The following is a 22,522-nucleotide window of genomic DNA, read 5'->3' as shown; positions in this document are numbered from 1 at the left end:
AAGCCAAAACTCGCGCGAAACTCGCGCGAGTTATAAGGTTTCTCTGTTCTTGACAATTTTCATGGACATCGATAAGTTCTTTGACCATCCTATAATTGTACTCTCGGATACCGTTGATCATGACAAGATATAGGTTTGATAGATTCCTTGGTTCTTCCAGATCAAATCTTAGAGAGATCAACCTCCACTATGACTGCCCCCGTTCAGGAATTCCAAACTCAACGCTTCGCCAAATGGTGGAAAGATCTTGGTCTTCGCAAGCTACTAGCATGGCAAGCTACTATCCTTGTATCACAAATGACCACTGGTTATGATGAAAGCGTGGTCGGAAGTTTCCAGTCTATGAAGCCCTGGGTTAAAGGTCCATAGCTCATTTGTACGATTCTCGAGATAGAAGCTGACTATGTTACTTTCACTAGATATGGGATACCCCGATTCGTCTAGAATTGGACTCATCACATCTATTGTCTTCGTTGGGGGTTTTGTTGGTGCTCTGGTTGCCTCACCCACGGCAGACTACTTCGGACGTCGAGTAGGCATGTTTGTTGGATCAACCCTGACGTTTGTGGGAACTATAATCCAGACAGCTGCACAAACTGCTGGTATGTTTATTGGTGGTCGCTTTTTGATTGGCTTTGGGATTAGCTTCACATGTGTTGCTGGCCCCTCGCTGCTCTTCGAACTGGCTCATCCGGCAATGCGTGGCACAATCTCTTCTTTAGTAAGGCAACCCCTTACTAATAAACCCCAACTCTTCATCACGCTTTCTGCTAATCTGACATTCCTTTTTAGTTCAATGTACTTTGGTACGTAGGCTCCATCATCGCGGCATGGACAACGTTCGGCACGGGATACATGTCTACCAGCTGGTCATGGCGTATACCGTCGCTCATCCAAGGAGTTCCCGCACTGCTCGTCATGATATCTGTTCTTTGCGGTCTACCCGAAAGTCCGCGATGGCTTTGTGCAAACCAGCGTGTAGAAGAAGCCCAACAACTGCTTGCAAAATATCACAGCAACGGCAACTTGCACTCGGCTCTTGTGATCCATGAGATGGAAGAGATACATATTTTGTTGGAGGCTGAAACAGCCGCCCAAAAGAGTGGCCAAAATAGCTGGAGCGTTCTCTACCGGTCACCGGCAAACAGGAAACGAATTGCTCTGGTGGCTACTATTGCCCTCTTGACACTCTGGAACGGCCAGGGTGTAATCGCATACTACTTCAGCCCCATCTTGACTAGCATTGGTATCACCTCTACACCTCAGCAAACCGGCATCAACGGTGGCTTGCAGGTCTGGAACCTGCTCTTCTCCCTCGCAGGAGCTTTACTGGCGGACCGAATCGGCAGACGAACTCTCTGGATGATTTCATTCGTCGGGATGACCCTCGCCAACGTCCCATTGACTATATCATCGGCCATGTATGCCCAACATGGATACAAGGGAGCCTCATATGCCGTTGTTGTATTTCTTTTTCTCTACGATGCGGCCTTTAATTTGGCCAACAATCCACTTCTTTATTGCTATCCGACGGAGCTTCTGCCGTTTGCAATTCGGGCCAAGGGGTTGAGTGTTCAAGTGGCCGTCTCACAGGCAGCACTGACTGTTAATCAATATGTGAATCCCATTGCACTGGATAGCATTGGATTTTACTACTATATTTTCTACCTAGGAATGCTTATCCTCGGGGTGAGTGCAATTTCTCCTACCCTCTCCATTTCTATACCTCGTGACGTTAATGCTCTCTACACAGACTTGTATTATATTTTTCACGTTTCCAGAAACGAAAGGAAAAACCGAAGTTGAGCTTGCAGCTCTTTTCGAGGATCCCAAACTGGATCGTGCAGACCCAATCACGCTTGAAGGGTTGGAAGCAGCACTCGATCATGACCCAAAGCCCTTCGAGAAGAGTGCGGTGGTTACCAAGAATGAGGCGTCGAACTCACTCTAATGTGAGATCTGAGTGTGGAGTGATATGTTAGGTTTACGAGATGGTGTTGTATACCCGTGGACATTGTATACATCGTGTAAATAACCATAGTTTGAATTCTGGTTATGCACATGTGATAATCTGATTGTAGACATATTAAACACTCCAAGGTTATGAAACTGCCTCAATATCCCAATCTACTCCGTACTCCGTACTCTATCTTAAAACACCAACACGCCCAGCTAGTAAGCTGATAGGCACCCCCGAATACATAGCCGGTTTCTCCAAATCAGTCTGCTCCACAGCCCCAAAATAGACCTGTGGGGCTCTAACTATGCCCCATTGGGTATATATGTACATATGTATGTAGGTATTCGTATCGACTGAATATGGACTGGGTACCCAGGTGCTTCGGTAGATTACCTTTGAAATATCAAAATTGGTCAATGCATCGTAATTACTGCATTGCTTACAATATTACCATACCAACGACTTTTTTTGGTAATTATAAGAGGTATAAATACGATGATACGATTAGTCATTCCGTACGACCTCGGAGGATCCATGGATGGACTGAAATTTACTGAGCCTCCAGGACCGGAGAGCCTTAAAGCGGCAGGAGATATACAAAGCCCCACCAGAGGGAATCCTCTACGTCCACGGGTACAAGTCAGGTACCTCATGAGGCTGAAGAATTACATGTATGTGTATACATATATAACTATTATATTATATTATATATATATATATAGTATAGATCTTACAGGTCAGCTCGATTACTATCACTGTATTAAGTGTATAAGAGTGCCTAGATACTAATAATACACTATTAATAACTTCTTATTCAATCCCGTTTGGCCGTTTGACCTGGCGGGGGTGGGGGTCTACTTTTTTTCCCTTAAACCGCGTTGAACTCCTCTTTTCATTTCCCCCTCTTTCTTGACATTCGACTTGAACTATCATTGGGGGGATTGCACAATTTCCTAACAAAATTACAATGAACAGACCACCACAGGGTGGTCAGCAACGCTTAGGTGCAACATGGTATCCAGGGGGGCAAGATGACTTCTACATGCCAGAGGTCATATCCCCATCTCCTCAGAGGTATGGATCTTGGATTCACATCTATTCTGCGATTTACGATTCCCGCGGTCTCTACGATTTTTGCGATCTCTGCAAAATCTGCAAATGCCGAAAATACGAGTACTAATTCATCCCAGAGTGATGCCAGAAGTACCTGAGAACATGCAGGACAATATCGCTGAGATGGAATACCGCGCTGACCCCCGCCGCGGGCAACAACAACAACAACCGCAACAACCGCAATACCAACGCGCCCACACCTATCCTGAGCGCACCTCCTCCGCCGTTCAAGGTCAACCTCAACACACTCAAGCTCACGATCCCAGTTCCTACGCGCAATCCGCGACCTATGACAGCATGGATCACCCCAACTTTTCGCCTTTCCCGGTCTTGCGGAACCCACCACCTAATGTCCCGCCCACCGATGAACAGAGAGAAGCGAACCTAGAGCGCGCGCGAATGGCCGTGCTATCGACTACAGACCCGGAGATGCAACTCGCATGGGCCTTGGATGCCCTCGCCTTTGTCGAGGTCGCCGCGCAGAACGATGTCCGCCTCTGTTTGACCCAACCGCCACGCCCGCAGACCCCGCAGGTGGAACGGCAGCTACGAGTCGACGCGATGAACATCGTCGGCTTTCTCGCCGAGCAGCGCCACCCCAAAGCGGAATTCATCAAGGGCATGTGGCTCGAGTTTGGCAAATTTGGCTGCCCTGTCGATCGCAAGGAGGCATTCCGATCATACTCCCGAGCCGCTGAGAAGGGATATGCGCGTGCCGAATACCGGATCGGAATGCAGTTTGAGAGCTCGGGGGAGCCGGAGAAGGCGATCAAACATTACCAGCGGGGTGTTGCGCGGGCGGATTCTGCCTCGTACTATGTGGGTTATCAGATAGATCATGCAGGGCAGTGGAGACACTAACATACTTGCAGCGCCTCGGAATGATGATTCTTTTGGGTCAGCATGGACAACACCAGGATTTCAACACTGGGTTGGAATACATCCGTCTGGCAGCGCAGTCATGCGACCAGAACGCACCTCAAGGTGCATACGTGAGTTCTATATGACATTTACCTTGGAAAATTATTCTAATAGAGAAAAGGTATACGGCATGCTCTTGGCTCGGGAGCTCCCTCAAGTGAGCGTTCCGGAAAGCTTCCTACCCCTTGATCTGAACCTAGCACGTGTCAATATCGAAAAGGCGGCATATCACGGGTTCGCCAAGGCTCAGGTTAAGATGGGTGCGGCATATGAACTCTGTCAGCTGAGTTGTGATTTCAACCCCGCGCTGTCTCTGCACTATAATGCACTGGCTGCCCGCCAGGGCGAGCCCGAAGCCGAGATGGCGATCAGCAAATGGTTCCTGTGTGGACATGAGGGAATCTTCGAGAAGAACGACGAGCTGGCATTTACATATGCCCAGCGCGCGGCCCAGAGTGGTCTTCCGACAGCCGAATTCGCTCTGGGTTACTTCTATGAGGTCGGTATCTATGTGCCGGTGGATATCAAAGAAGCCCGCTCTTGGTACGCCAAGGCCGCTGCCAGTGGCAACAAGGATGCATCTAGCCGGATTGAAAGTATCTCGCGATCCAAGACTCTGTCCAGAAAGGACCATGAGAAGATCGCGATCTCACGCATCAAGTCCACGCGATATACCGCTCATCAGCGAGGTAATTCCCTGGAATCAACCCCAGAGAATATCCAAATGCCAGATCCCTCAAGAATGAGCTTGTCTGACGGCCCACCATCTGGGGCTCCTTACCCCGATCGTCCTCACTCTACTCGTCCCCGGCCCCAACAAGGTTATCAGCTGTCAGACACTCGCCCAAGCTCTGCTTTCGGCGTCAACCCCAACCTTCGATCCAATGCACCCTCGGGATATGGTGGCCCACCCCCCCAGGGCCAGGGGCCCAGATCTCGCACTCCATCCTATGGGCCTGGTGGACCTGTCGGACCTGGCGGACCCATGAACTACCGCCAGCCTGGTCCTGGAACCCCTCTCAGCGCTCCTGCTGGGCCTGTAAGCCCGCAGGCTAGTAACATGATCGGTCCCGGCGGGGCTCCTCGTCTCGATATCGGCTATTCTGCACCAATGCCCCCTCCAGGTGGTCGACGCCCACCACCTCGACTTGACCCGGTTCCGGATCGCAAGCCTATGAGGCCTCCTGTTTCTGGCCACCCTCCCGGTTCTAGCCACTCCGGAATGTCCTCACCCAGTGTGACATCTCCTCGTCCGCCTGGTTCGCCCTCGTTTCCTCCGCGCATGGAGTCCCGGCAACAGTCTCACGGTTCGGGTGCTTCCACGCCTCAGCCGGCACCCTCAGTCGCGCCCTCAGTCGCGTCGTCGACTTCATCCGCGCCCCAGCAGAAACCCGCTAAGCCGCCAAGCAAGGGACCCAAGACCTTTGAAGAGATGGGCGTTCCTAGTGCGAATAAAGACAGTGATTGCGTATGTAAACCCTACTTTTTGGCCATTGAAACTCGAACCAAAGCTGACTTTTGCAGATTGTGATGTGATACCCCGGGGCTTCCCTTTTTATCCAAGCATGTTTGGCTGTCTCCGTTCAACTTGCGTTTTCTCTACTTTCTATAATCTCGGGGTTTCAAAAAGTTTTTCGCCGTCCGGGAGGCGAATGGTCTCAATGGGTCTCCTTGTTTCCACATAACTGCATTTGCACCCATTTCATTTCTTGAGCTTTGTTTTTTTTCCCTGGACATATTATCATTCGGGTTGTAAGTTTGAGCATGAATTAGATATTAGGAGTAGTTGTAAATCTATTGTTTTCATTCTTGAACCCTTCAAATTCTTCCTATTTGTAGTGTCACTTCCACGTGAGGTCGACGGGTGTAAACTTCATCTATTTGGACCAACTCAGTGAACTCAGTGCAACTTAGTGCAACATCTTCCCAATCTTTACACCATGGCTCCGCGGAAGCCCAAGAGTGATGTTTCTGCCGGAAATGATGGTTAGATATTCTCTGGATCATAATCACCGACTCTGACCTGCTAACCGTGGCCTTCGCAAAGATGCTTCAATGATCCAGGAATACCTTCGTGGGTATTCGGACTGAATCTGAATCCTGACATATGTTCAATGACTTACTTGACGAGCTTGCAGGTCAGCAAAAGTACGTTGGCTCTGATGAGTTGTTTACTCGAGGTGGTGGCTGACATCGCCTGGCACAGTCGTCCATATTCAGTTCGATCCCTCTTCAGGACAGCACAAGGAACAAACCGCTGAGCAAGCATTGTTTAGGCCATTGATGTTTCTGCAAATCTTCACAACAGAGTGACCAAAAGTAAGACTAGTCCTGTGAGCTTGTCTATGCTTTACCTAAAATATGGGTTACTAGCGCAAGCCGCAAAGCTTCTCCGGGATTTGCATGAGAAGAAAGAGATCGAAGGAAGAGTTTCTGGTAAGTTGGGTATACGTCCCAAAAAAAAAAAAAAAAGACATACTAAACCAAATGACGTATAGGCAAACAGACAGTCTACCATGCTCTACAAGATCCCTCGGATATCACAATCCCGGAGGTAGCCGCGGCTCTTAAGCTTGACATTGAAAACCTCGAGGGTGAGATTTCAACCCTGAAGGCAAACGAAAAGAAGGCCCGAGCAGAGTTAGCCGCCCTACATGCAAAGCCCCGGATATCTAATCTCCGGGAGGATATCGGCCGTCTTGAGATCGAGAAATCGACGATCCAGGCTCGCCTAGCAAGTCGTCACGAGGGTGACCCCGTTCAGATATCACCAGAAGAAACAGAAAAGCTTGAAAAAGAATGGAAATACTGGCAGCGGCATGCCAACGTGCGCCGTCGGATCTGTCACGATCTCTGGGGACAATGCTCTGAGGTACTTCCGGATGACATGACTGCGGCGGAGTTGTGGGTGAGTTTTTGAAAATGACGAGTGACGAGTGACATAGCCCGAAGGCTCTCCAATCATCAATTGCTCTGGAATTCTGACAAATGTTTATCAGGAATCTTTGGGGCTTGAAGGAACGCTCCAATAAGAAGTTCTCATGGAGTGGTGATCTTTCTACCTCGTCCCCACTCGGGTCACATCATTTGACATCTACGATGTACACGTTTAGTACGGAGTACCGGAGCTACAGAGGGGTTCTCAAGGCTTTACAGTAAGGCTGTGTATTCTATTTCCGATTCACATCTGATTCGCTGGTATGCATGAGCAGTTCGAGTATGGAATGGAGGCAACGGGAAGAGGCGAACCGTAATATGGGACAGGGTGTGGTGAGATTGTATAAGATAATGGTGTTATATGTTATGTTATTTGCTTCAATTTTTATTCTTTTTTATAATTATATTACTACCTTTCTACTCTATACAACTTCACCTTTTAACAACTTTTTTGTGTTGGGTGAATCATCCAATATCTCTCTTCCCCACCGCCCCGAGAGCCTATCTCTCTTTCCCCTCTCCAATCTCCAACCCCTCCCACTTCTCCATGCAGGTGTCTACTCGTCCTCCGTCATCTCGTCGAACCAGTCACTCAGAGATGAGAGGTCGTGCACCTCTTCCGGTTGCTTCTGGGGCGCCCCAGAATCCCCAGAATCCCCAGAATGGACATTCTCGCAATCCTTCGGCACTTGACGTTGCCCGCAGCCCGCCAAATCAAAGCAATAAGAGTAAGTCTTAACTTGACTTCCGAGTTATTCATATCCATTATTGTAGCTCCCAGAATGCGAGCTAATCTTTTGCAATCGTCTATCCAGACACTAAACATGTTCCGTGCAAATTCTTTCGCCAGGGTGCCTGTCAGGCAGGCCCCGCTTGTCCTTTTTTACACTCCACCGATGCCGGAATTGACTACGCTCCTTGCAAATATTTTGCAAAGGTATGAAATTGGAAGTGTTTCGAAGTTCTCCCTTCGGTACACGTTTTCCGAGGCTGTCGGAAGTTAACGGGGCAATGGATTTTAGGGAAACTGCAAGTTCGGCGCAAAATGCGCACTGGCGCATATCCTACCAGATGGACGAAGAGTCAACCGGCCGACTGGGAACATGGGAATGGGAAGCGGCCACCTCAATCTGGGCGGCCGAGTGAATCCGCAGGCCTATGTCAATCAGGACTCCGCCTTGACCAACTCGGTGCTCTCCCAACAACGCATGAACGGTCACGAGCAGCCTCGATATGCCCCACAGCTGGCCCCGCAGGAGGAGTATGGATCCCTGCATGGCCAGCAACAGCCATCCTATGATGGAATCCCCACGATCGATACGGGCCTGGCCTCCGATGCCGGCTCCAAGTATGGATCTCCCGCAGAAGATGTCCGATATCCCATGTCGCCTAATAACAACCACCTGAGCGCTCTCGATGCGGGTCTCCCGGCTTCATTCGACAGCCAAGGTATTTCTCACGCTGCCCGTTATGGTCCAGTGGCTGCTTCCATGCCCTCGCAGTTTGGATTGGAGTCGCCGCCACCCCAGAGACTGGGACAAGCAGATGTATTCCGGAACCTGCGCGACATCGGCTATGCTACCAGCTTGCGCAAGCCTTCATCGCACATTGGATCTTCTCCTCCTGCTCCCGAAGATACAGTCGGCACCCGGTTCATGCATTCGTCACGCCCCGTCAAGCCACGCATGCTTTCCGCTAGTGTTCCTCGTCCCATGGCCCTAGAGGACTGGGATGAGAACTTCCCTATGGAAGAGGATTACCTACCAGTCAACCTGCATGACGATGTTCTAACTCCGCAGGAAAAACTGCGCCGTCTCTCCCGTACCGACAACGACCTAAGCTCCAGCCACCGCGACATCACCGGCCTTGGTATGACCAGCACCAGCTTCTCTAAGACTGGTTCTCCTCTGGCGTCGAGCCCGTCTCGATTTGGCGCATTGTTTGCCAAGCAACGCCAGCGCAAGGAAGAGGAATCTCATGGCTCTTCCTCTTTCCACATCGGTTCTCCTCTCCGTGAATCATCACTGAACCCAATCACCAGTCCTAGCCTGGGACCCATTGGCAGTAGCCGGGCATCCCACGAAGGGACGTCGTTTATCTCGAGCCCTGGACGTCAGTCCTCCATGTCGATGATTTCTGAGCAGCTTGGCGGGATGGGCCTTCACCCTGGTTCTGCTCGTCAGACGTCTGCCGGTCCTAGCGCCCGCCTTGACCGAATCATCTCCTCTCCTGTCAACACAAGCAAAATTGAGGAGGAAGAGCAGAGTGACCTGGTCTTCGACATGGAGGAAGAGGTCGGCAACAAGCGGAACAGTGCCTCATGGAGTGAGAACAAAGAAAGCTCCTCTTAATCTGTCCTCTTTGTTTCAATTTTTATTACGATACATCAAGTCCAAGTCCAACGTTGGGACATGTTCATATTCACCAAAAACACAGGAAAACGGTTATTGGAGTTCAATTGGGCAACATACATCAGAGACAAAAAACAAAAGAAGGGTCCAAGACAATACATCCTTTTCTTCTCTTCAAGTGAGATGTCTGGTTCGGCAAAAAAACGAAAGGCGACAAAAAGAAAAGCTTCACATCCCCTCGCATAGACTGGCACTCAGCCATCATCTGCCTTGTTTTATTCCTTCGTTTGGAATCATCTAGACCAGTCATATGTGTTTCTCCCGGGCTTTCAGAGGGTTTCTCTGAGCCATTTACTGTATTAATTTCTGCCTTTTCTCTGTTTTTATTTTCCATTTTCTGGATATCGCACTGTGCCTGGGTTGACATATCTCGACTTTTTTTTTACATCTGCTTTTCATGATTTCACGACCACTGCGATCTCTGGTGTTTCCTTGGTGCTTTGTCTTCTTCTCCCTTGTTCTTTGTCCCCTACTGTCGGAATATGTGGTCTTGATTCTCAGGACTGCAGGCATGTACAAACTGGAGATGTGCAAATAAACAATTTCTTGATACTTCTGTAATCATTCAGTAAATAATTATGTAGTGGTTTTCTTGACATGAAGCACGTTGGTATTCAAACAGTCAGGGTGAAAAGAGAGAGATATATATAACAGTAATATCTCGAGTTAGAAGTGACAGAAAGGGAGATTCAGTGAGAATTGCAGACAAAACCTACATATTCTCTTTTTGATAGTATATGAAGGACTAAAATAAAAACCATTTCATGTTCTGCCTAATAATACACCCTAAACTAAAATAGACGCCTCGAGGATTACGCCTTTGAAACCGAATCATGAAACCATGCCAGTATGTTCACCTTTCTTATAACTAAGCCTCATCCAGGTACAAAGCGGTACCTTTCAAATTGACCAAACCATCCGTCGTAGTCTGAGCCTGAATCTGTTGCGTCTGTTGCATAGCCTGGCGATCCGCCACACCACGCTCCCGCGTTCCATCAAGATCCATAGAATCATCCTCCCGAGCACGATGAAGATATCCATAGAGCTGATTCGTACCCGTAATGACGTGTTGCACCAACGTCTCAACCGCCTTACCAGTAAGTGCCTCAGCACGGCCCATAAGCTCAGTCTCCACCTCAGCGCGCCGGCGCTTCGCAGCTTCGTCACGTTCCGTCTGCTCATCGGCCAGTTTGCGTTTCCGCTCCTCGACCTTCTTCTGATGCTCCTCCTTGGTAGCAAGGTATTTGAGGGAATGGCCGAGCTTGTGCTTTGAGGGCGGGATGAAGTCCACCGGCGGCGCGGAGAAGAAGAGCACGCGGCCGTGGTCATCGCAGTGGAATTGGTTGCGGATGTCTTCTGGGATGGCGGCGTTGGCTGCGTCGCTCAGGTGGAAGACTTCCACGGGCCGCGGTGCGTTAGGGTTGTACACGGCTGGCGGGGCTTGCATGCGGTTTGGGGGGTAGCCGGTGTAGGGGGTTTGCTGGGCCGCTGAGTATGGCTGGGCTGGTGGTGAGGGCTGGTATGCGCCTGCTGGTGTTTGCGGGGTGGCGGCAAGGTTGCTAGCGCGGCGTTGGAGGGATGCTGTAAAGGCTTGAGACGGGGTCATTTGGTGGAAGCCTGGTGGGCGGATGGGGGCGGGAGTAGTGTGTATGATGATTGGGGGTGTTGCTGGAGTACGAACGCCTGGGTCGATGACCGTTCTGGGGAGTGGTTGACGAGGTGCTACGGACTGGGGTAAGGAGGGAGGAGGAGGGGATGGGGTTGGCTCGGGTGGTGGGGATTCCTAATGTTGTCAGCTTTCAATGATCTTTTCTCATGTGGAAATAAATGAAGACTTACATTCTCATCTCGTGGACGGCGGTGAACAGCGCCGGCAACAGGAGGTGCATTGTCGGTTCCCCAGGTCGGCCGAGGAAGGTCATCAGTCTCCTTGGAATCCTCTTTCAGCAGATGCTTGATCGGACTAGGAATTTTCTTGATCTTGCGTGGCACATCAAAGAGATCCATCTCGTAGTCTTTCTCTCGCACTTCATCGGGCAGACAGCTGGCCCATGTCTTGATCTTGTTCAACTTGTGCTTCTCTTCATTGTACCGAGCCTCGCACACGTAGATTTCCTTATCCGGTGCGAGATCTCTTGGGCGGCCACGGCTGTAGCGGGTGAAGAACATAACAAAGCAGCGATCCACAATCTCGTCAATCCGGTGGTCTCGGTATTGCCCAGTCTTCACAACTTCGTTAGGGTAGAAGTGCTTCTCGAAGTGATGCACCGTCTGCTCAGGGCGATAATACCAACAGGCGTTGATCCATTTCTCCCCATCGGAGTCCTGCCAGGTTCGGTAGATCTGTGCAACGATGGGCTTGCTCACATCGTTTTGGTTTTGGATATGAACCCAGTCGCCAACCTTCCACAGTTCACCGCGGTGGAGAATACCATCAGGGAGTGGGAAGCGTCCGTCTTCCATCAAGAACTCGCTATCAGGCTTCTTCTTCTCTTGCTCGGCCAACTTTCGTGACTCAGTTTGCAGATCAACTGCATCCTTGAAGATCTGACTGTCGGACTGGTTGTAAGCCTTGGCGTTTTCAAACATGAGATCAAGATCGCGCATGAAATGGTCGACGGAGTTGTACTTCTTGCGCTTGGACTTGCGCTTGATAATGTCGATGGCGATAGGTTCCTTGGTCTCCATGTAGTAGTCCGGATAAGCAGCTTTGTCGGGGAGGCGTTCAAAGTGGGTGATCTTCAGGTGGCCACCGGCGCCTTTGAACTTCCGAATTCCCTTTAGAATTGTCTTGATGCGGATTTCCATAGGTGTGTCCACGCGGGGAGGACGGCCTCTTTTCTTGCGAAGGTCGGGTTCGTGCTTTTGAGTCAATCCACGCTTGAAGCCGGGCTTGGGACCGGGCTTCTTCCTTCGTCGGCCCTCATCCTCAGAGTCGTCATCCTCATCTTCTTCTTCTTCCTCCTCTTCCTCATCGTCGTCAGGGAGCGGATCGGCCTCTGGGATCTCTCCAAGATCGGGTAGCTCTGCCTCATCAGCGGGAATTAGACCTTGGGCGGCCAGCTTTCTGAACTCGGCGGCGAAAACTTCCTGGAAATTGTTAGTTGAATGCATAGGGTGGCCGAGTTTAGTCAAACATACCTTGACAACTAGCGCATCTTCATAGGCCTGCGATCTAGGTCTGTTATATGTTTGCGCATTGTGCGGGATCTAGATCGTTAGCTAGTTGCCAGACCTGGAGGGGCGCAACCACTTACCAAGGCGCAATCGCGAACAAATTCGGAAAAGTGTTTGTATTCCCGTTTGTTGATGCGCGCTTTCAAAATACTCAGGGCCATCGGCTCCTTGATGATATCGTAGTAGTCGGGAACATAGCGCTTGTTGACACTGCGATGGAACAATCGCGACGGGTCGTGGCCACTGCGCAAGATAACCATTAGCCATCGATCATTGTATATCTCAGGGTTCAATCGTACTCTTCTTCTCGGTAGTCATAAATTGCCATGACCACATCCATCATCAGTTTCCATGTTTCGCGGGTGATCGCACCGTCATTCTCGATGGAGTTGACGGGTTGTTCACGCGGGGGTTGCGATAGCTCTTTCTCGGACTCCATGTCGTTGGCGACAAGCGCGTTTCCACGCGGTAATTTTGACAGCCTTTGAGATCAAAGAAATCGAAGCAAGCAAGGCAGAATTCAGGTAAGACAGTAGGGAAGCCCTGGAGAGGTCGGAGAATGTTTTACGAGCGCGTGAAGCTGTCGCTGACTCAGCGACCATTTGACGTTACATACGGTAATTTCATTGAAATGTCATGAAATGTCATGACGATGGTCTCACCTTTGGACATTCTGGACATCTCTTCATGAGAGAGTACCATATCATTTCTATTTGCATCTCTTCTATGGGTCTCTGTGATATGGCTACCTATTGTGGCCAGGGGTTGAAGTTGTCACTCAGGCCCAATGTACTTTCAATATACATAGCTCTTCAGCTATGGGTTGCTATGATTGGCTTGGTACCTGGGTAATCTCACCCTGCTTGCGGCTGTGTTTGCGACTTCAATGTTTTGTTTTGCATCTGAAGGAATAGAGAACTGACTCATATACCAGTCCTAACTCTTCTCAGGGCCTAAGAAAAGGGAATCGTATACTATTTGGCTTACATCGCAGCCTCAGGTATACCCAGGTATACCCCACACGGCAAGTCGTCATATCTTCCTATCAGTGGAACTTCCCACCTGGGCAGGTTCTTGAGATCGTCCAGCTCACAGTTCACTTCGCCTCTTCAGGAATTTATCACAATGAGAATTCGAGTCCGTGGGCCTTCAGGCCAGTCAACTGTTACCTTGGATGACACCGCAACCATCAAAGATCTCCAAACCCAAATTGCGGAAAAGACCGGTCTTGCTACCTTTGACGTCAAATATGGATACCCTCTCAAACCACTTGAGCTTGACAGCTTCCAACCAGACCAAAGGATCTTAGAAGTTGGGGTAAATCTAAATGGAGAGTCACTCATCGTCGCACAGAAAGAAGGGGCCACCCGAGGCGTGAGCGACGATGCGCCAACAGCCCCTACAGCACCCTCACAACCATCACAGCCATCGCAGCCATCGATCTCGCAAAGACCACAAGAGAACACCGCCGAAGACCCACCAGAAATTGCCTCCCCAGACCATGCCGGGACGTTCGTTCTCCGGGTGATGCCCGACGACAACTCGTGCCTTTTCCGAGCAGTGGGCGCTGCAGTCATGGGCGACATGGACACGATGGTTGAGCTACGATCGATTATTGCAGGAGCTATTCAATCAAACCCGGCGGAATATACAGCGGCGATTTTGGGCAAAAAGCCGGACGAATACTGTACCTGGATCCAGAACGAGGACTCGTGGGGTGGCGCCATCGAGCTCAAGATTCTCAGCGAATACTTCAATATTGAGATATGCTCCATCGATGTACAGACTCTGAACATGTTCCAATTTAATGAGGGAGCACCGACACGGTGTATTGTGGTGTACTCGGGAATTCACTACGATGTCCTTGCGCTATCCCCCTCTCGCCCGCCTTATACTCGTGCCAACCCACTGCCGCATGGAGACACAAAGATCTTTGAGGCTGTGGATCCGGTTGTTCTGCAAAAGGCCAAAGAATTGTGCCGGGTATTGCAAGGCAAGCACTACTACACGGACACTTCTGGGTTTACTGTTCGCTGTAACATCTGCGGAGGCACATTCACTGGAGAGAGGGGTGCTACGAAGCATGCCGCGGAGACCGGGCATTACGATTTCGGAGAGGCAAGCTAGTATTACATATAGGATAGATAAGCATACTGCGGGGTTGTTTAAAGTCATATGAAGGCTGCTTCATTGTCATGAATAAAGTGTTATGCAGTGTATGGCATAAAATCGATCTCACATATCGTACAAATGGTGTTGGATCTCATAGCATGGCGACCTCGTCTGCATCATCTTCCTCCTCCTCTTCTCCCGATTCTGCGCTTTCTTCTGGATTACCTCCCCATTCCACGTCATGGTGCACAGGATCCGTGAAGAATTCATGCTGCAGGGCGTCCGCGGCACTGAGGCGCTTAGACGGGTCCAATTCCATCAGTCCAGACAAGAGGCGTGTTGCTTGCTGCTCGCTTTCCGTCAAATCTTCCACGCAGCTGGACCATTTCACCAGCTTCTCCCAGCTGTAGCCTTTCTCGCCGATGGTTGGGATATTTGTTTCGAAAATCTGTCCATGCATTGCTGCGGCGGTCTTCATACGTTTGGTGCCGAAGATGCTCGACATTTCGATCATCGCATCAATGTCGTCGGCAGAGTTGAAGAAGGGGAACCGACGTCCCAGCAAAGTTAGAAGGATGACACCCACTGACCACATGTCAATTTTTGTGGTTTGTGATGTGCATTTAAAGAGAACTTCTGGAGCTCGGAAGCCTCGAGTTCCAGCGCGGTTCGCTCGTCGTGATGGCCGTGAATCATTCTTGGGGTAGCCGGCTGAAAATCCCGTGGATGGGGGGTTCTTCGAGTAGTAACTTGAAAGGATACGGCTTCGCCGGACATAGCTTTGGTGTGTACATAGACATGGGCTGGTGTATTCTGAACCTTGGCGCTGTTGGGACAGTCAGTAAGTGCATCAACATATGGCAACCACGAATCATACCTCTGCAAGCCCAAAGTCAACCAGGACACCTTCTTTCAGGTCTGGGTTGTAGAGAAAGTTGCTAAAAGACATTAGCATAATTCAGGTCACCGATAATGACACACTTACGTTGGCTTGATATCTCGGTGAAGAATTTCATGTTCATGTACCGAGTTCAAGGCGGTCATGAGGGATCGTAGATAATGGCGCATGTCTGCAACCATGAATGTGCGGTATTGAATGCGAAAGTCGGTATGGGGGAAATAGGGCAACACAGCTACCACTTGATCCTGGTATCGGAAAGCAGTGATCAGCGGGCAGACAGACCCGCATCCTCGGAGATCGTGCAACAGTTCCAGCTCGTTCTGGATCCGCAGCGGGCTACTCGTGACATAGATCTTCTTCAATGCGACGAATTTTGTTTTTTTCCGCCCGGTTGGCTCGCCTTCCACTCGCCGTCGTTTAGATGGAGGCTCCGCATAGTTGTCTTGGGCTGGTGTTGAGACATCCCAGTCGTTTTGGTGCGCATCATAATGAAGGTCCTCTGCTTTGTAGACTGTGGAAAATGTACCTATTAGGCCTGTCAGTAAAGAGGCCTACTAATAACGGCTGAACCATTCGTACCTTCTCCGATTCTATTCACTAGACGAAACCGATCCGAGATTCCTGGGAATGTGTCCTCGAGCTTTCTCATATCCTCTCGGACCGATTCGTCTACCTCTTCCTCGTAATCACTCTCCTGATGCGCGTCGCTTTGTGAAACTGGTTCATCATCATGTCCTAGCGAGTATTTGTGCTCTTGGAAGGAGTTGCTGCGCTTTAGCTCAAATACGCCCGGGGCAGCGCGGAGACCCGACATGGTGGCACGGAAGACAATGATGAGTCTATGACTTGGATCTATTGTGTAATGAAGTGGAAAAACAAAGTCATAAGATCGTGTCGCGTGTAGGTCAAGGTCAAGTTCTTTGAATGTTTATCGCAATTGCCAAACACAACAATTACCATGCGGTGACAAATATGACAATACAACTGCCGGGTAAATCGGTCAATACAGGGCGGTGAGAAACAACCTTGGAGGGGTCTGCAGGACTTAGCGGTAAAATGATGACCGTCTGATTACATAAGTTGAACCAAAAAGGGCAAAAGCCAAACAAATGGAGCTTATCAACAAATCGGCTTTCCTCCCCGCTTTCACCTCTTTTTTCTCTCGTTAACCACAATGGAGGACAGAATACAATTCAACATAAATGAATCACTCAAGTACTACTTGAGTGATCCCGCTTCGATCCCGACTCCTGATGCGGACCCGGAACTGCTGGATTGCGAATCGGATCCTGATCAACTTTCGCCAGCGCTGATTGACAGCATCTTGAACCCGATCGTGGATGCCGTGGCGGAGAACCCTGAAGGATTAACACGAGCGTCATTGTTTGACTCGTTACAATTTTTATTAAAGTGCGCACCGGTCCCTTCCCAACTTGCCCATGGAGGCTGGCGCCCGCCTGGACTCGAATCTGACGATCCTTTTCACTCTTGCAGATACGCGACCCTTCTTCCTGCAAAGTACCTCAGCAAACTTTTGGATTTGGTTGTTTCAGGCCTGTCTGTTGAGGCGGATATCATCCATGGAGACCTTGAATCCGACGAGCAGGATGCCATTCAACACCACAAGCAGCTTTTGGAGATGTACGGGTTCCTTCTCCAGTGGGCCTTGTCTGCCGTAGAGGTCAAGGCCGCAGAGAAGCCCACCGAAGCAGCACCCGTGCGACGAGGAGGACCCAAATCAAAGAAATCAGCGAATAATGGCCAGTGGGATTGGACGCCCCAGATCCAAATATCCATGGAGACCATGTGCAAGGTGATGAAGCTCAAGCTAGGGCGTATTTTTTTGACTACTTCGGATCGTGACACTTTTATTACCCTATTCACGCGCACAATCTACCTGGTCCTCGAGAGCGAGCAGCGGGTGAAGAGCATGGCCATTCGCATGCATGCTTTCAAGGTTCTTTGCATCGCAGTCAAGCATCATGGCCAAGCCTTTGGTAGGTGTCCTGACTTGTGCCACGGTTGAGTGATAGCTGACTTGTAGCATAGGAGCTCAAACTTCGATTGTGCAGAGCTTGACTTACTTTGAGCATCTCTCCGAACCTATGGCCGAATTCCTCCATATTCTGGCAGAACAATACGACTATCCACAGCTTTCTGATGAGATCCTGAAGTGAGATTTATACCAGCAAACTGGTCGGATAGTTGCTAACTTTACATGCAGGGAGCTTGGAAACAAGGAGTTCAATTCTAATGATACGAGAGGTCCCAAGTCTGTGTCGACATTTATTATCAAGCTGTCCGAGCTTGCTCCCAGATTGATCATCAAGCAAATGACCCTTCTGGCCAAACAGCTAGATAGCGACGTACGTGACAACTTGCAGTTTCTCCAAAGCTCCACTAACTAGTGCAGGCATATACTCTCCGCTGTGCAGTGATCGAGGTCTGCGGAAACCTCATTTCCGATCTCAGCCGACAGGAGGAACGCAGCGATAATTATAAGACCCAGATCAACGCCTTTTTCGACGTACTAGAAGAAAGATTCCTTGATATCAACCCTTACTGCCGCTGTCGCGCGATCCAGGTATTCATGCGAATCTGCGATTTGGAGCAGAAGTTCCCGAAGAGGCGACAGGCTGCAGCGGAACTTGCTGCTAGAAGCTTGGAGGATAAGAGCAGCAATGTGCGACGCAACGCGATCAAATTGCTGTCCAAGCTTGTTTCTACCCACCCCTTCAGTGTTATGCATGGTGGGCTCCTCTCATACAAGGAGTGGACAGATAGATTGGACACGGTTGACGCCGAGTTGAATGCCTTGCGTCCTCCTGAGACGCCCGGCTTTGAGGGGGGCGACATGACCCAGGTTGACCCCGAATTGTTGGATGACGCCACACAGATCCCAGATGAATCTCCATCGAAAGCGCCCCGGATGAGTGATGAAGAGAAGGCCGCTGCCGTGCAGAAAGCCGCAGAACAGGCGGCCACCTCTGAATTGATGACACGCCTCCAACTGACGAGGAAGTATTACAACGAGGCCATCCGGTTCATTGAAGTGCTTCACTCCGGATCCACCATCGTCACACAGTTGCTTTCATCCCGGAACAAGAGTGAGGTTATTGAAGCCATGGATTTCTTTGTTGTTCTCGATGCATACAAAATTGAGACTGCCCGCAGTGGGATTCGCCGTATGCTGCGCCTGATTTGGACCAAGGGCAACAGCGACGAAGGAAAGGGCGTCCAGACACATCTAATTGATTGTTACAAGGGCCTCTTCTTCGATGCACCAGGCTCTTTCACACCCAACGATGCTGCGAACTACATCGCCCGCAACATGATCAGTTTGACGTTTGGTGCAACCCCTGCAGAACTGACCTGCCTCGAGCAGTTGCTCAGCACGATGATGAAGGCTGGAAATGTATCCGAGGCAGTCATCGCCAAGCTATGGCAAGTTTACAGTATCCAAAAGAAGGAAATCTCACGGACTCAACGTAGGGGCTCAATCATTGTCCTCGGAATGCTTGCCCTGGCAGATCCAGAAGTTGTGGTGAAGGAGATTGAAGCTATGCTGCGAATCGGTCTGGGTGGCTTTGGAAGGGCCGACCTTGTGCTCGCTAAGTACACTTGTATTGCTTTGCGGCGCATGATCCCTGGACGTCAAGCCAAATCAAAGGAGGTTGTTGGCATTCCCAAACTTGCCAGCGACCACTCTGTTTTGGTCAAGCTGGTGGCTATGCTTGAGATCGAGACAGCTAGTAAGGAATGGTATGGAGTGGCAGAGCACGCGCTCAACGCCATCTACACTTTGTCCAAGCACCCCGACGTTCTTTGCTCTGATATCCTCCGGCGAAAGACGAGATTCGTCTTTGCGCCACACCTTCAACAACGCCCACCTTCCTCCCATGCCTCTGTCAGCGGAGATGAGGAGCAACAACGACCTGGGACTGCATCCATTGACGGCCAGGAACCCAAGCCCAAGCCAGCATCTGCTGCACTCTCGCAGCTGCTGTACGTTGTTGGCCACGTTGCAATCAAGCAGATCGTGCATCTGGAGCTGTGTGAGCTCGACTTCAAACGCCGCAAAGTCGAACAAGAGAAAAACAAAGCCGCCACTGCTCCTCAGAAAGAAGACGACGCCGAAGAAGACGAACTTGATCTCATTGGCGGAACGACAGAAGACGACTTCCAGGATGCCATGGCCCATATCCGAGAACGTGAGCTACTCTATGGAGAGAACTCCCTCTTGGCCAAATTTGGCCCGCTAGTAGTGGAGATCTTGGCCAACAACAACGCCTACCCGGATCGTGACCTGCAGGCCTCTGCGACCCTATGCCTTGCCAAACTCATGTGCGTGTCTGCTGAGTACTGTGAGAAGAACCTGCCACTCCTCATCACTATCATGGAGCGGTCCGAAGATCCTATCGTTCGTAGCAATGCTGTGATTGCGCTGGGCGACATGGCCGTTTGCTTCAATCACCTCATCGACGAGAACACCGATTTCCTCTATCGTCGTTTGAATGATGACGATGACTCCGTCAAGCGCACCTGTCTCATGACCCTTACCTTCCTCATCTTGGCTGGTCAGGTCAAGGTCAAGGGGCAACTAGGCGAGATGGCCAAATGTCTGGAGGATGATGACAAGAAGATTGCTGATCTGGCTCGCATGTTCTTCACAGAACTTGCAACCAAGGACAATGCCGTGTACAACCACTTTGTTGACATGTTCAGTCTGTTAAGTGCAGAGCGCAACCTGGATGAAGCGTCTCTCCGCCGTATTGTCAAATTCTTGATCGGTTTCATCGAGAAGGTATGTTCCCCCCCTCTTTAACTTTCTAATGATCCGTGCTAATATTGGCCCAGGAAAAACACGCTCGCCAGCTTGCCGATAAGCTAGCCGCTCGACTTCCTCGCTGCGAAACCGAGCGACAGTGGAACGATGTTGCCTATGCCCTGTCTCTTCTGCCGCATAAGAATGAGGAGATTGCCAAGACCGTCAGTACAGGGTTCAAGGTTGTCAGTGCCGCAGCCTGAGGCTGATATCTGAGATGGATTATGTGTTGATGTACTTGATGATTGGAGTCTGGCGGCGTTAGTCTTTTGGGCAAGAGGTTGTAATTCTTTTTTTTTTATGAATAGGATTAATCGTTCTATTGATCCTATGTATGATATACTATTCTGTTCAAATTTTGTAATTACCATAATAGAATGGCATTGCAGCTATTCACGAAACAAATTTCTAGGGAATAATGTCTAAGTATGTGAGAATAAGAGTATAACCAAAAAAAAAGAGAGATCAACAAAGAGACGCCGAGTTCAATGTTTGTATGGTCGCATGCCAGATACGCCAAAGTTGCTTACACTGTCAAGGGAGAACACAATTATATCTATGCGCCCTGCACTGTACTTTCTGTCAAAGCGAATTCGCCCGTGCGAATCCCCTCCAGAACCTTTTGTCCCTCCTCGGTGAGCTCTGGCTTACCCAGCGGCGTTACCGCGCCAGTGAAGAACCGGGGACTCCACTCAGAACCCTTTTCAATGCGCTCCGCAGCCCGCTGCCGTTGCCGTTCCTCAATATCCTGCTTGAGCTTGGTAGCCTGGTTGAACTGCTTCTCGACAATGGCGTCCGTGACACCCGACCAGAACTTCAATGACTCGTTGGAGAGCTGTTCTTCAGATGGAGGCAGGTCCTTTGTGACGGGGTGAAGCGGGGTGATGTCGATGAGCAGACGGGGCTCCTTGGTGCCCGCCGGAGTGAAGTAGATCTTTCCATGCCAAGAACCGGTAATGCGAGCGACGATGTCGCTCGCCGGTACATCTTTCAGTCGAACGATCGTATCCTTGTCCGGGTTATAGCGGAAGATCACACCCTCGAGCTTATTCTGAGACCGGCCAATCCAGCCTTCCTCCAAGTACTGCAGGATCGCCTTCAGGCCCGTTTTGGGGCAGGTGACGTAACATGTGTCCGCGACTGTGACTGAAAGCGCTCCACGCAGTATTCCTCCCAGGTGAGCGTTTGGGTGAGTCAACTGGTATTCCTCATTGTCCCTCTTCTCGATATTGACGAAGATTCCAAGGTTGTGCTGGCCGGGGCTCACGCGGATACTGGTGCCGGTGAACTTGGCGCTGATCTGGTCGAATCCGCGCGCTGAGACGCCTCGTTCGGGGCAGTCGATATAGAACGCTGATACTGGGGGGTGGTGGGAGGTCTGTTCTGTGAGATAGCATACTTTGACTTTCTCATCGCCGTCGGTTACGGTAGAGGAACCGTTGGAGCTCGCTTTGATGCCGGGGAGGTTTCCTTCTTCGGGGATATTGTCGCTAACTTCCCAGCTGCACTAAAGGGTGTTAACAATGAATTGCCATGAATGAAATGCCGAAGACACTGGTACTCACTCGGAAGAATTCACCCAAAGTTGAGTTGTATGGTTTGCACGGTTTCCCCTTAACGTATTTCTACCCGCAAGATCAGTAAATGGTCAGATGAATTTGAGCATCCGAAACATACCAGATCCTTCGTAAACCAGAACCGCAACACCTCTAACATTCGACCTAGCTCATCATCCGACTTGCCAATGCTGTAGCTCTTGGGTCAGCACATAAGCTTCCACCAAATATGGGCACATTTGCTGACCTCGCAAACGTCTCCGGTCGATCCAAGTAATGCCAGTATTCTTGTCGCCATCCACAGTCAGCACCAACCCCGCACAGCGTAACACGAATAATGACCTACCCAGATTTGGTCGAGGCTCCAGCAGTTGCGCTGGCAGTGAAAAGCGAACGGAAGCGATATCTGCCACACCGACGAACCTAGTTCCCAATCATATTAGCGTCTGGCGTCTGGTTATCTGTGTTGCGCAGCGCAGGCGGTGCGGGGGGGCCAAGGAAGGGTTGCCTACTTTCGAAGGATGGAGAGGAAAGTCTTCAGCTTGGAGGAATCATCTGGTGCCTTTTCAGGCACTGCGGTGGCAGACATGGTGTGTGTTCAAGCAAGGA

The 22,522-nt window shown here is 50.2% G+C and overlaps 9 protein-coding genes across 9 annotated transcripts; 6 read left to right on the top strand and 3 right to left on the bottom strand.

Moving 5' to 3' along the window:
• Nucleotides 1-189: 189 nt before the first annotated feature.
• On the top strand, nt 190-1,951 carry N7455_008500 (sugar porter family MFS transporter; the record flags this gene model as incomplete). Its single annotated transcript, XM_040960425.2, has 4 exons — nt 190-361; nt 420-721; nt 793-1,689; nt 1,754-1,951. The coding sequence occupies 4 exons, from the start codon at nt 190-192 to the stop codon at nt 1,949-1,951; spliced, it is 1,569 nt and encodes a 522-aa protein (XP_040809090.2).
• Nucleotides 1,952-2,927: 976 nt separating this feature from the next.
• Nucleotides 2,928-5,530, top strand: N7455_008499 (uncharacterized protein; the record flags this gene model as incomplete). The annotated part of the gene is made up of 5 exons (XM_040960463.2): nt 2,928-3,034; nt 3,151-3,892; nt 3,946-4,065; nt 4,116-5,462; nt 5,519-5,530. 5 exons carry the CDS (start codon nt 2,928-2,930, stop codon nt 5,528-5,530), a joined length of 2,328 nt encoding a protein of 775 aa, XP_040809100.2.
• Nucleotides 5,531-5,934: 404 nt separating this feature from the next.
• On the top strand, nt 5,935-7,026 carry N7455_008498 (uncharacterized protein; the record flags this gene model as incomplete). The annotated part of the gene is made up of 8 exons (XM_065605888.1): nt 5,935-5,980; nt 6,042-6,068; nt 6,133-6,142; nt 6,201-6,213; nt 6,271-6,313; nt 6,368-6,430; nt 6,493-6,902; nt 6,994-7,026. The coding sequence occupies 8 exons, from the start codon at nt 5,935-5,937 to the stop codon at nt 7,024-7,026; spliced, it is 645 nt and encodes a 214-aa protein (XP_065460837.1).
• Nucleotides 7,027-7,478: 452 nt separating this feature from the next.
• N7455_008497 (putative spindle poison sensitivity protein Scp3) lies at nt 7,479-9,282 on the top strand (the record flags this gene model as incomplete). Its single annotated transcript, XM_040960486.2, has 3 exons — nt 7,479-7,659; nt 7,747-7,868; nt 7,954-9,282. The coding sequence occupies 3 exons, from the start codon at nt 7,479-7,481 to the stop codon at nt 9,280-9,282; spliced, it is 1,632 nt and encodes a 543-aa protein (XP_040809106.2).
• A 904-nt stretch (nt 9,283-10,186) lies between these two features.
• On the bottom strand, nt 10,187-13,055 carry N7455_008496 (putative RSC complex subunit (RSC1)). Its single transcript, XM_040960423.2, has 5 exons — nt 12,819-13,055; nt 12,600-12,762; nt 12,484-12,552; nt 11,182-12,432; nt 10,187-11,125 (listed from the first exon to the last, which is right to left on the bottom strand). The coding sequence occupies exons 1-5, from the start codon at nt 12,956-12,958 to the stop codon at nt 10,211-10,213; spliced, it is 2,538 nt and encodes an 845-aa protein (XP_040809110.2). The 5' UTR covers nt 12,959-13,055; the 3' UTR covers nt 10,187-10,210.
• Nucleotides 13,056-13,644: 589 nt separating this feature from the next.
• N7455_008495 (ubiquitin-specific protease OTU1) lies at nt 13,645-14,646 on the top strand (the record flags this gene model as incomplete). Its single annotated transcript, XM_040960448.2, has 1 exon — nt 13,645-14,646. One exon carries the CDS (start codon nt 13,645-13,647, stop codon nt 14,644-14,646), a length of 1,002 nt encoding a protein of 333 aa, XP_040809074.2.
• A 136-nt stretch (nt 14,647-14,782) lies between these two features.
• Nucleotides 14,783-16,346, bottom strand: N7455_008494 (serine/threonine protein kinase CDC7; the record flags this gene model as incomplete). The annotated part of the gene is made up of 4 exons (XM_040960461.2): nt 14,783-15,457; nt 15,509-15,569; nt 15,617-16,058; nt 16,112-16,346. 4 exons carry the CDS (start codon nt 16,344-16,346, stop codon nt 14,783-14,785), a joined length of 1,413 nt encoding a protein of 470 aa, XP_040809122.1.
• Nucleotides 16,347-16,706: 360 nt separating this feature from the next.
• Nucleotides 16,707-20,560, top strand: N7455_008493 (condensin subunit YCS4; the record flags this gene model as incomplete). The annotated part of the gene is made up of 6 exons (XM_065605887.1): nt 16,707-16,942; nt 17,027-17,529; nt 17,582-17,705; nt 17,757-17,898; nt 17,946-20,336; nt 20,390-20,560. The coding sequence occupies 6 exons, from the start codon at nt 16,707-16,709 to the stop codon at nt 20,558-20,560; spliced, it is 3,567 nt and encodes a 1,188-aa protein (XP_065460836.1).
• Nucleotides 20,561-20,913: 353 nt separating this feature from the next.
• N7455_008492 (putative oxysterol binding protein (Orp8)) lies at nt 20,914-22,502 on the bottom strand (the record flags this gene model as incomplete). The annotated part of the gene is made up of 6 exons (XM_040960433.2): nt 20,914-21,864; nt 21,923-21,982; nt 22,035-22,104; nt 22,161-22,200; nt 22,260-22,336; nt 22,426-22,502. 6 exons carry the CDS (start codon nt 22,500-22,502, stop codon nt 20,914-20,916), a joined length of 1,275 nt encoding a protein of 424 aa, XP_040809092.2.
• Nucleotides 22,503-22,522: the final 20 nt, after the last annotated feature.

This window comes from Penicillium solitum, assembly GCF_028829755.1.
Source record: "Penicillium solitum strain IBT 25940 chromosome Unknown utg000005l_segment0_segment0, whole genome shotgun sequence".
Lineage (NCBI taxonomy): Eukaryota > Fungi > Ascomycota > Eurotiomycetes > Eurotiales > Aspergillaceae > Penicillium > Penicillium solitum.
This window is presented reverse-complemented; position numbering and strand designations above follow the sequence as displayed.

Coding starts and splice junctions, on each gene's coding strand:
- N7455_008496 (XM_040960423.2), bottom strand. CDS start 12,958: ATGGAGTCCGAGAAAGAGCTATCGCAACCCCCGCGTGAACAACCCGTC. Junction 12,553..12,599: donor TTGTTCGCGATTGCGCCTTG/GTAAGTGGTTGC, acceptor CTAACGATCTAG/ATCCCGCACAATGCGCAAAC. Junction 11,126..11,181: donor GCCGTCCACGAGATGAGAAT/GTAAGTCTTCAT, acceptor TGACAACATTAG/GAATCCCCACCACCCGAGCC.